Below are 12,430 nucleotides of genomic sequence, written 5' to 3'. Positions count from 1 at the left end.
AAGGCGAGCTGACAGGGATGGGAAGAGAGAGAGGGACACCAGGCTGCGGGGAGCTGCTAGCTGCTCAAAGACCAGACTTGACAAGATAATACCCTACTGATTTCCTTCTTCTTCGTCGTCTTCTTCTTGTGAGGTTTTATGGCGGTTGGCAAACTAGTTAAAAGTGCATTACCGCCACCAGCTGATAAGGAGTTAAAAAAGTAAACAAGACTCAAATAAATAAATGAAAAATTTATATTTTTCCAAACGGTTTAACTTAACACAAAATAATAAATACTTAATCAAATTCGCCCTCATAATTTTTTATTTGTCTTTTAAGTAAAGTCACTCTGCCAGTTTCTGATGGTCCAATTGGTTTCACCAACATCATGTTTTCAACCATTTACCAGTTTAAATCTCACTTCAAGATACTTTTCTGCAGCTTTCACTGTTATTTTTATTTTATTTTATTTATTTATTTTTCGGTTTTTCAAGTCGTCTGAGCACTACAGTTGATCACTTCTACCATGAAAAGAAAAAAAATCTTTCTTTTTAACAATCAATTAATCTTCTTCAATCTTTGGACACTGCTCCAGAGGTTTTTATTTACTGAACTGTTGGTTTGGGTCTTAATTTTCCTTCTTTTTCTTCTTCTTCTTTTCTATAAAAGCGGATCGCAAGCAACTTTAAGGCGGATACCGCCATCTACTGTCCATGAGTATGTAGCAACATTACTTTACATCCAATTCTATTTTTTTTATTTTGTATTCTGTAGATAAATAAATAATGCTTTCCTTAATCTGTGAATATCCTTTATATTTCCTTAATTTCCCAATATTCCTTTAAGACTCCATTATTGGCCTGTCCTTCCAGCCTTTCTTCTCAATTTATCCCTTTCATGTTCATAAGTTTTACAGTTCATCACTACATGTTCTCCACATCCTTCACATTTACCATTATTTTTCCTCCCTATTAAATATAAATAGTCATTTAAATAGGTATTACCCCCTCTTAATCTGATCAATATTACTTCTTCCCTTCTGTTTCTCTCATAAATGATTTAATACTGATTTTTGTTCCTTATATTATCCTCTTCCTTTCTTATATTCATTCCACCTCTTTTGCCATTTTTCCATTTCTTTACTCTTAATAAGTGATTTACCTTCCCCTTTCCCAAAAGGAATTGTAATGGTTATTGTTCCCTCACTTAATGTCCAAAACAGTAAGTAAAATTTCAATTTGCCTTTACACGCCTACAAAGATCACCCCCTGACTTAAAAGGAGAGGGGTGAATTATCTTGACCCAGGGTAACGTCTTTGTCGATGACGGATGCGTTATTATTAGTAATGGGAATTCCGTTCCGTTCAGCGATCCAAATCATTTGGCCACTGCTACTCGAAAAGATAAATTCTTTAACTTTTAAATGTAAATTTTGTATGTAAGAGCCATCTATGTTTGAAGAGTACATAGCAGCTTAAAACAAATAGATGAGTTTCGTAAAGTGGTTTCACACAGTTCTATTCCACGTTAATATGTTGACATGTTCCTAGAGTCTGAAAGCCTTAACTGGAGAGAAATAATTGTTATTTTACAACAAATAGAATCAGGAAAGAGCATACAGATGCTGTAGACAGTTAATATTCTGGTATTCAGTTTCTTTGTCCATATTTATTGGATTTTCATGTAAATAATCAAAGTGAAACTAGACGAAAATAATTACAGAATAGCCTTTTCCAACCTAAATGTTGATGTCAAGCTAGTGATAGATAACAACATCTTCATACTGCTAATAATTATACTGCTTTATACTGCTAATATTCTAATAACGACAACCTATTTGAATAAATTAAAATATTTCAGGGTATGTTGTATTTAAAAAAAAAAAAAAACTTTTTAGAGATGACCAAATTCATTTAGTACAGTAAAATCTGCTGCAGTTTCTCCAGAGTTCGTTTATAATAAGTGGGAGTTGATCTTGGAGTTTTTTTAACCCCTTCCATGTTTAAAAAAAAAAAAAGAGAGCTGGAAGTGTTGTCAATTAAGAGAGTTTAATGTTAAAACATGTGACTGAGTAACCAGTTACTCTAGAATAAGTTGAATCCACACTCATGTCCAGATGTGTTAAATTTTTATTACATAACAAATTCACAGTAACGTTTTCTAGAAAACAAAAAGCTATAAGATAAACCTTTCATGATGCATATTCATTAGTTAATACAGCTCATTTGTTTAAAATACAAAACTGTCATGTTTATGCTCCCCAAGGGGATGGGTTAAATGCAGGAGGAATTTTTCCAGTGTGAGATCAATAAAGTTCAATTATTAAATTATTATTAATATTTAATATGTATTTAGAATTAATAATGTATAGGCCTACTTACTCAAAATGATTCCATTTATCCATCTATTTTCTGACATGCTTATCCCTGCTGGGACCCAGCTCAAAATGATGATTAGTGTATTTATTTCAGATACATAAAGTTTATTTGTTTACATTGTATGATAACCTAAACTAGCTGGAGTCCAGGGGTGTGGATCCTCTTAGATCAGCCCTGATGGACTATTACATGATCAGGGGGAAGGTGACTGACATTTGCCCAGCACATAGTAACTAAAACAATAAAAAGAAGGGAAAAAGACATTTATTCGAAAGCTCAATTTTCCAGATTGCTGTATCAAAGCATTTTAAGGTAAAACAGAACAGAATAGAAATATAAAATGAGTAAATAAAATAATTGCAGTATTTAAAGAGAGATTTTAAACGACTAAGTAAAACCAACCTTTCTGGATTAGAAGTCTTCTTTTATTTGTCAGACTTATATTTATTTTAAGTGAAACAAATTTTTGATTTTCAATAATCATAATCCTAATCACTTTCATTTACAACATAAAACAGAACATTTATAATATATCACGCTGCATTATAAACTGTTTTGATAATGTTTTTCACTTTTTGAGTTTCATTAAAAAATTAATTCTAATCTATTTTGGTTGTCCTCCATGTTAACTTAATACTTGAAGAATTTTGTATCATTTTAATTTTAATACTTTACATCAGTTTCAACATATCCAGAATCGAATATGAAAATATTATCACTATAAAACATGAGTGTCTGTTGGCTTTCTTTGTTCATGTCCTTAAACTGCTCATTTACTGTCCAACTATAAAGGGACAAGTTCATCTACATTTCTGGAAGTAAGAAAAGGGGAACGTCTCTGACTGTTCACAAAACGGAGCTGGCAGAAGCAGTCGGCTCAGGCACAGACGCCACATCGCTGATTCCAATATGGCCGCTCCTTGTCAGAGCCTCCCCTTCGGTTCAGGAATGCTGCGCGGCTCACAGTGCAAGCCAGGACAAGAGCAGACACAGAGCTGACCGCAGAAATATTTCAGCTTATTAAAATATTAAGATATGCTTCTGTGTGTGAAAACATTGTTTTGCAAATCTTACATTATTTTAGACCAAATTTACAGCCGAGTAAAGCCAATCAGAGCATGTCACACATTCTACTTTTAATATGGGCTTATTTTAAAAGTTTGTTTCTTTTCTTTTTTGCCCATAGGAAAACAGTTGGAAGAAAGTTTTCATGAATTTACGTGTGAAATGAAAACCTGCTGCCATATTCGAGGCTTTTTCTTATTCCCAACATTACATCAATAGCTCAAATTGGCAGAATTAGTAGGTTCATTTTTTATTTTTATTTTTTTATTTAACCTTTATTTAACCAGGGAAAACATCCCATTAAGATTAAAAACCTCTTTTTCAAGGGTGTCTTGGCCAACAGGCAGCAAAGTTACATAAGAAACATAGATACATTAAAATAAAAAAATTAAAAAAACATATCAAATCACATATCAATTACACTTAAATATGTAAAAGCGTCTTTCCCCTCATGAGAGTAAAAACATGTCTCATTTCATTGATTCACGTTTGCCTGCAGGGGGGGGAAAAACTGCATATATTATTCAAATCATTTTCAAGTCCCCACCTTTCCCAGACCAAAGGAGAGAAAAAAAAAAGTCATCAGGTGAGAAGGAGGAGAACAGTGCTGCCAGGTGTCTGAACTGTGTGGCTGCTAAACAAGTTTCCTCCTTTTATTTTTCTTTCTTTCTGACATTGATAGTTTTATTCATGGATTTAACTCAGGAATCCATCATTTCTCTGCTGGTGGATGAAGGCGGCAAAATTGAAAAATCTGATCTGGCTGAAAAATTCAGTTCCTCAATGGAGTGCGTCGATCCGGAGGAGAGAGGTCGCCTTAGAGAGCTCTTCAAGACTTTGGTGAATGACGTTGCCTTTGTTAAAGAGATTGAGGGAGTCCGGTATGTATTGCTAAAAAAAAAGTACCGACATTTGCTCAGAGGGAGCCAGAGGACTGAAACATGTAATCATGAGAGTAAACAGGAGGTGTCAGGTGAGCCGGAGCAGAGTCCATGTCTGCAAGATGAAAAGACTGAGAAGTCAGTGGATCCAGGAGGGTCAGCAGGTACTGAGGGTAATTCAGCAGTTTTATCTCCCATCTTTCTGGCTCTGCAGAGGAGCCAAATGGACACGTTCAGAATGAGTAGGATGCTGAATTTTGAGGTAAAAGACAAGCAGGCAGATGAAGCCAAGGAGCAGAGCAAACCCTTCGGTTTACCTCTGAGAGTGCCGCCATCTCTCAGAGTGGAGATCCACAGACCGAATGTGAATCAAGAACCCGACAAGAGCCCAGAACTAGACCCTTCCAGGAGCAGGAGAAAGCCGTCCATGATGGAGAGTCATTCGCCATTGTTGAGGAGGGCGGCGAGAAGCTCCAAGGTTCCAGAGGAACCCAAAGACTCAAGGATGTCCTCCATGTTCCCCATGGAGCAGACTGAGCATGAGTGGCTGGTGAAATGCGCCGCAGGCCACTGGAGCCAGGTCCACGGCCTGCTGCTCAGCGACTGCCAGCTGGCAGAGAAGAAGGACTTCATGTCAGGGTTCACCGTCCTGCACTGGGCAGCCAAGTGTGGAAACAGTAAGATACTCTCTAAGGTGATGGATTTGTCTCGAGAACGAGGGGTTGATATCGACATCAATGCAAAATCCCACGGGGGGTACACGCCTTTACACATAGCCGCCCTGCATGACCAGGAATACATCATGGCCATGTTGGTGGGCGAGTTTGGGGCCAATGTTAAACTCAGGGACAACTGTGGGAAAAGGGCTTACCACTACCTGCACAAAGGCATCTCCAAAACTGTGAAGGAGATGTTAAGAGGAGCCCAAGCTGAGGTCAAAGCTCAGGAGGAGGACTCTCTTTCCCAGAGAGAGGAGCAGGACTTTCTGCCGGACCTTTCCAGAGGACTACACTCCATAAGCCGCCTCTTCCAGCCAGCGGCGATCATGCACAAGAAGAAACACGGTCAGAGGTCCGGACTGTACTCGCTGAGCGAGGACCCCAAAGAGGAGCAGGAGGACTCTGCCTTCAGACACAGAGCCATGTCCAACGCCTCCGTGTGCTGACGAATGACGGAAATGTTCAAACTTTATTCTGGTATATACTCTAAAAACATCCAACAGTTAAATGAGACAAATACCACATGGCAAACCAGGTATGAGCCAGAACAAGATTATCACTGTTTGATAACCTTTAGTAAAAATGCAACACTTTCACAATTTTCAACAAAAATCTCCAACCAAAAATTATATATATTCAACATAGTTCTACTTATTTTACAAAAAAACAGACAGGAAATATCCCTGCTTCCGCTTAAACATTCATATCGGGAAAATTAAAGCTGTAATAAACCATAATATATTTTTTTATCTCCATATATTGAGTTAAACAGAAGTTGGTAAAATAAATCATATCTAAGATCATCTGGACCCTTAAGCTCCAGCAAGCAATAGACTTTATTCTGCAGCTGCTCTGTTTTTATTAAAGTAACACATGCATTACTAAGCCAGTATTAACAGGTCAGTTAGTCAGGTTAGCTATCTTGCTAACCTTAGATTGAAAAAAGGCATCTTTTTAAATCTTTTTTTTTTTATGTATAAAATATCACAAAAAGCCAAATTTATCCTTGTAAGTAATGGCTGTATTAGCCTTCTTTCAGTTCGCTGAACAGCAGTGCACAGCAGCAAGTTAAGGAGTTATCACACTTTTATAACAAAGATCATGATGATCTAATGGCTTTATTTTAAAAAAGAAAATGATTATTCTTTAAAAACGACTGCTGATAATGGGAGCTATGTGGGTGATCTTATTCATTGGTTTTTGTTTTGATCAGCAACAAGTGGGGGAAGGGCTGTGCTGCTTCACACCTGAGGACTTAGACTTTGAAAACCTTTATGGTCATTTTGTTTTGCACAGCCCTTCCCCCACCTGTTGCTTGTCAAAACAAAAAACAATGAATGGGATCTCCCACATGTCATCGAGACCTTTTCTTTTTTAACTTTTTAACTCATTAAGTGGAATTTTAATCCTTCTAAGAGTTTCCTGTCACCGTTTTGGCCGTTCACTTCATAGCTGTTTAAATTTTTTCATACTTTAATAGTAAAAGCAGCCAGAACAGGCCTACAGAGCTAAGGAGGAAAAAGAATAAGAGATGTCATGATTTAAAACAAGGTGATGAGGTTTTCACTGAACCGCTACAAGATCATCTTTGTGGATTTTCTTTATCAGTTTTTAATGATCTCTGCCTCACAATGAAACACTCTTGCTGTTCAGAGAATGTCTTCATAAGAGCTTAGTAAAAGTCAGAGATGTATCCACTGATCATGACTTGACATGTTTCAGTTCCTGGGTTGCTTAGTCAAAGATGAACAGAGGGGGCGGGGCTAATTACAAAAAGGAGAAAATCCAAATGATTTATATCACTATATAAGGGACTAAAGTGTGAATCCGTCTCAAGTCGCATGAGAATTCATTAATGAACCAAAATGTCAGTAAAGTCATGGAAATATTTAAGGCTTCTTTTTGTTACAGAACATATTTATTATTCCATTAAAGTTAAATCGTATAAGTGACTGAGTTGATGTTCTAAAAGTATTTATGATGTAACTGGAGTGCATTAAATCCTGCTTACAGGCTTTTAAAGTTGGTGATTTATTACGAGGTCTCCAGGTGTTCCTTCAATCCTTCATGTGTCTCGGCTCCAATATGCTCAGCCTGCTGTGATTCAGCCTGATAAGCAGCTGGGTCTGGGTGTGTTCATGTGCTGCAAGGCTTGGCGGCCTCGTCATGCCTCGCCATGAGCAGCACGAAGCTGAGACCCGTGAGAGGAAACGTTTGCATCTCTCATGTTCGTCTGTCTTCTGCTTCTTCTGTGAGTCATGATGTCACTTCCCCTGCAGCCTTCATTGTTCCTGCTACAAGATGACGGCTAATCTTCTGAGGGAGCATTGAGGAAAAAGATAGGCTATGAAAGATAGAAGTGAAAAATGCAACATGCAATGCATTCTAACACAAATAGGCCATATAGAAGGGCTGAGGTGAAATGTTGAGTGTATCATTTTTTTTTTTTAAATTGTCATACTATTATTATTTTTTTTCTATTTGACATTTTATCCAATTCTGTTTATTTTCTCGTCTACAATGAATATTATCACAGGGCACACAAGAGGACAAAAGGGTTCAGTTTGTATCCAAACATTTATTATTTTTACTTGATAAATGGTTTTCTACAGCTAAGAGATAAATACTGAAGATCTGAGACAGGAGGGGTACGTTCATGGAAAAAAGGACAGCAAATGATGAGTCAGCAAAAGATCCGTTAGTGGCTTTAATCAGAACGGAGACACAGATAAACACAGAAACACTAAAATACGGTATAAGGGATGGAACTGAACAGCACTTAAAGTTATGGTTTAGCAGTGGCCTAAATTGCAGCTTCAGTGAAGAAATGAAGAAAGTTAATCACTGTAGCAGAAATGCTTTAGAGGAAAAAAAAAAAAAACACTTTTTATCTTGGATTTCTGCTGACTATTTTTTGGTGTAATTGATCTTAAAGGTATAGTGGAGGATGTTCTTTTTCCAGGTGGATCATCAAAAAAGGTAATCCCCATAATTGTCAATCATTCTTGTGATATGTTTATGTAAGGGCGTCCTACGTGCTCGTCCCCATTTTTACTCACCGTTTGTGTGTCTGACAGTGCAAAAATTGCAAATCTTTTTTTTTTGGAAAGTAAACTTGTATGAGCAATGCAAACAGCAACTTTTAAACAGAGCGTGCCCGAGGAGTAATGGGCTCTCCACGCATTTATTACACATTCCCACTTGGGAGCGGGTACAGGGTTGTGCATGTGTATTTTGTTTTTAAAGTGGAAAGCCCGGTTCTTTTCAATAATTTGCAAAAATCCTCCATTATAGCTTTAAGTTGGCTATATAGCCAGCCTGAGCAGGTGTTCAACGCTGTAGTTATACATATATATAAATATATAAACAATGTATAGGGCTAGTACATATTTTTCATCACTAATAAAGTCTGTTGAATTTATTTCTGTTCACAGGAATCGTCTTCCACACCTACTCGGCGGCTAAAAATTGTCCAAATTGATATCAAGGTCTGAAATAGCTTTGGGATTTTTTAAAATTGTTGAAATAGTCTGACAAAAACCATAAATAGTTTTTCTAGCTTAAAAACCTTTGATTATTTGTGGCCTCCATACCGTGTTAAAAATACTTTTTCTCTAGTACCGTATGTTTCTCAGAGCAGGAGGTGTGGTGACGATTGTGACAATGTTACATCTTAGCTACAGATGGTGAAAGTTTCACACAGCTTCATGTCCAGAAACCTAAACTATCCCTTTAAGGACAGCATCGCTGTCAGGGACAACAACAGTGTCTGCAGTCAGAGGCTTCTGCAGAGCCGCTGTGACACAGACTGCTACAGGACATACAACTATCAGCATCGACAACATCCCCTATGATATGTTAAAGAACATTTAATTAACTAAGTACTTTTTAAATCGATTGATTCAAATCAATTATTGTAGCTTCTTAATTAGAATTTAATAGGCACAATTTCACGTAAGTTTTCTGAACGCTTACAACAAAAACATATCTTTTTTTTATGTTGTTGATCTTAGGAGATAATCCCCACATTAAGAGGGGAAGATTTTGTTTTTTTCTGAATCCATTTACTCTTATCAAGACCATCAGGAGTTTTTATAGGATTCAGAATCTTATCTTACTGTCAGCAGAGTATAAACCAAATCATCCTGCAAATAGAAATAAAGCCTTACATCCTCCTCTACAGCCACACCTCCTGAAAAACTCACCTGAGACCTGCAAATATTACAACATACAGATTATAAGTTAATATTAACTTTTATTTTTTACAGATTTGTACGGTTTAAATGGTATTTTATAATTGCTCATTTTTGGTACTTTGCAGTTTCTGGTAGAAAAGAGTCAGTTAAATGACAGAACCAAAAAGTTATGCTGAGATTTCTGGACCAGAGGTTTATAGACATTTATAAGACGCTGAACAACATGTAGTAAGATAAAATCAGTAATTAACTAAGTAAAATCTGTTTGCATAAAAATGTTTATTGATGTTGATAAGGAGTTACTTTGCTGTCTTCTTCAGGATAAATTTGGTCCAATGTTCAGCATTTATTTAACACCCTGTGCAATAACCTATTTATATTTAACACCCTGTGCACTAACTATATATATACATACCTATTTATATGAATAAGTATTTAATACCCTTTGCAATAATCCTGCTAAATAAGAGACTTCGGCTGTTATATTTATGTGGACGCACTGTGTATACTGTATATATGCCATGCACCTTTTCATCCTTTTGGCACCTTCTTTTGACTATAGAGCCAATATGACAAGTGAATTTCTCCACTGTGAAATAAAAAAAGTCTACCTTATCTTATCTTATGTTATTGGAACAGATATTAACATCCCCAACAGATAAGATCCCCAACAGAAATAGTCTTAGACAACTCTTCGAGGATGTTTTGTGGCCTACCTGCTCTGAGCCCTGCTGCTTACCTGCCCTCATGTGATGCTCTATCAGCCCCTATGCTGACAGTTTTCCATTATTCCAAAAAGTCATGTGCTGAAGGTTTCCTGTTAACAAAACATATCAAATGGCTCCAAATGTGCAAAGAAATGTGAAACTCATTAGACCTAAGCTAACCAGTAGAGCCGGCCCTATGCAGAGATACTAAGAGGACATAAGCAGCTCTATAGAACTATTGTGCTGGAATGGGCCCCTAAGAGTGTGTGATTTCTTACACAATTCAATTTCCATTCAGTTTATTTCTATAGCACCGATTCACAACACATATGTTCTCGAGGCACTTTACAGTTGAACCAGATCATACAGTCAAATAGATTCAAAGTTTTCTATCTAAGGAAAACCAGTTGATTGCATCGACTCAAATGCAATCCCTCACACTAAGCATGCTTGTAGGGACAGTGGGGAGGAAAAACTCCCTTTTAACAGGAAGAAACCTCCAGCAGAACCAGGCTTAGCGCGAGGAGCCATCTGCTGAGGCACAGATAAATACACAGATATTCAGTGGGTTTTATTGTAGTTAAATACGTGGAGGAATATCTATATTTGACAATCACAGTATGATCCCTGCCACTTGTTATTGTTTACAATATAGCTGAAAGCTAAACCATAAACGTGAATTCGCTCGTTTTTTTACTAACTTTATTGGAATTTTGTATCTTGACTGTACTGACAGCTTTCAGATCAAATGAATCAGAGTATTATTATGAATGGCTGCCAAGTTCATTTACTGCTATTTGTAGATATATTGATCTAGAACTCGGACCCCAGAAGCAGACAACAACATGTTGGCAGATAATAAGACAGAATCAGCAGTCAGAAAGCATGAGGAGAGGCAATAACTGCAGAAGAAAACATATAGGGGAGAAATGGATTGTTTAGTTGACTTTATGTCCGACCAGGTGACAAAGAGAAGAATGTGCAGACTGTTTTGTCTTCTAGATCCTGCTGATCTGCATCCTTATATGTATTTTTAGTCCGAGGACAATCTTTGGTTAATCTGCATGGGTGTGTTGAGTAATGATTGAATGGCAGGGGTGGGAGGCTGACTCAAGGTGTGCTAACATTCCTGTGGGTGGGGAGTGCAGAGTTCAGGCTGAAACCTGAGCCTTCAGACGGATCTGTGTCTGAATCATCCATTTTAGATCTAGTGTTTTTTTGAACAGTTGATAAATTAATAAATAAACGGCAGCATGATTTGTGTTTCCAAACCCTTTTATTGATTTCTTACACTATGATCACTGCAGCCTTCTTTCTGACAAAGACCTTCATTATTTTTTGCATAACTGCCTCAGTTAGGCTCCATTTCTCCTCTTCTTCTGTCATTTTAGGTCCTCCTACCTCACCTTTCTCATTAGCTGTTTGGTAAAAAAAAGAAGCAGTGGTAAATACAGGGAGCATTGCCCTGATCTATGAGCTGAGCTTGGAGATGATTAGTCCTGTTTACAGAGCAGAGGAAGACGGAAACGACTATGGCTGGGTTCAAGGTCCGACAATATACCTGTCAACACATCACTGAGTAACTGAATCTCACTCATCTGTATGCAACAGAAAGACAGGTTATTAGACAAGCAGGTAGGATTCATAGAGGAAATCCTGGGTGTTTGCTTTTTCTTTAGCTTAGAGGAAATTAAAGTCATTTTTTTCTTAAAATTAAGTACATTTGTTTTTGGATTGAGGAGGTAAAAGAGACATTTTTACCATTGGAACAAGACAATTTACTCTTAAAATAAAAAAATCACCATTGCATTGTTTTAATTGAAGTGCATATTATGTAATTATTTTATTTTAAGATTAAAAATACTAACTCCATTAGCAAACTATCTAATTTACTTATTACTAGATCATTTATCCGTGTAATTGACTAAATCCTGCACAATTTGTGGCACAAAAATATTAACAATCGATTGTAAATCTACTAAAGTTAAATAATGTAAAATCTCATTGTCTAAAAAGTTGTATTCTTTTTTTTGTTAGTTGTGATTACAAAAACAAATGTGCACGGATGCTTAACTTGCTCATTTTGGCAAGTAGAGAGGGAATAAATTAACAGGAATATATTTTCATCGTCAACATAAAAAGGGATTTTAACAGAAAATGTAAACTTCTTTCTTAGTTTTTTAACATCTTTGCAGCTGCGTTTTACTGAAAGAAAAGATCCAAACCTCTCAGGCCATCAGAGCTTACCCAGCGCTCCCAGGATCAAAAATAAAGCAGCAATTAGTTTCTATGCTTTACAAAGCTAGATATGCAGAATCTGTTAGCTCATTTGGGATATTTTAATGTTCTTTTCTGCAACTTTCTCATAACTGATTAAATCTGCAAATTTTTACCATATTGGAAATTTAAGACTGTTAATTCAAAAACAGGTTTCTTGTTAACAATATAACGTTTTTTTATATCTGTTCTTTTATTTTCAAACTGCTTTGTGTATAAATGGTGCA

At 36.7% G+C, this 12,430-nt stretch overlaps 1 protein-coding gene across 1 annotated transcript; it reads left to right on the top strand.

Moving 5' to 3' along the window:
- The first annotated feature begins 4,025 nt into the window (after window positions 1–4,025).
- On the top strand, window positions 4,026–6,228 carry LOC107104608 (ankyrin repeat domain-containing protein SOWAHA-like). The gene has a single exon (XM_015404649.1). It carries the CDS (start codon window positions 4,114–4,116, stop codon window positions 5,467–5,469), a length of 1,356 nt encoding a protein of 451 aa, XP_015260135.1. The 5' UTR covers window positions 4,026–4,113; the 3' UTR covers window positions 5,470–6,228.
- The last annotated feature ends 6,202 nt before the right edge of the window (window positions 6,229–12,430 follow it).

This window comes from Cyprinodon variegatus, unplaced genomic scaffold (assembly GCF_000732505.1).
Source record: "Cyprinodon variegatus isolate N-32 unplaced genomic scaffold, C_variegatus-1.0 Scaffold36, whole genome shotgun sequence".
Classification (NCBI taxonomy): Eukaryota; Metazoa; Chordata; class Actinopteri; order Cyprinodontiformes; family Cyprinodontidae; genus Cyprinodon; species Cyprinodon variegatus.
This window is presented reverse-complemented; position numbering and strand designations above follow the sequence as displayed.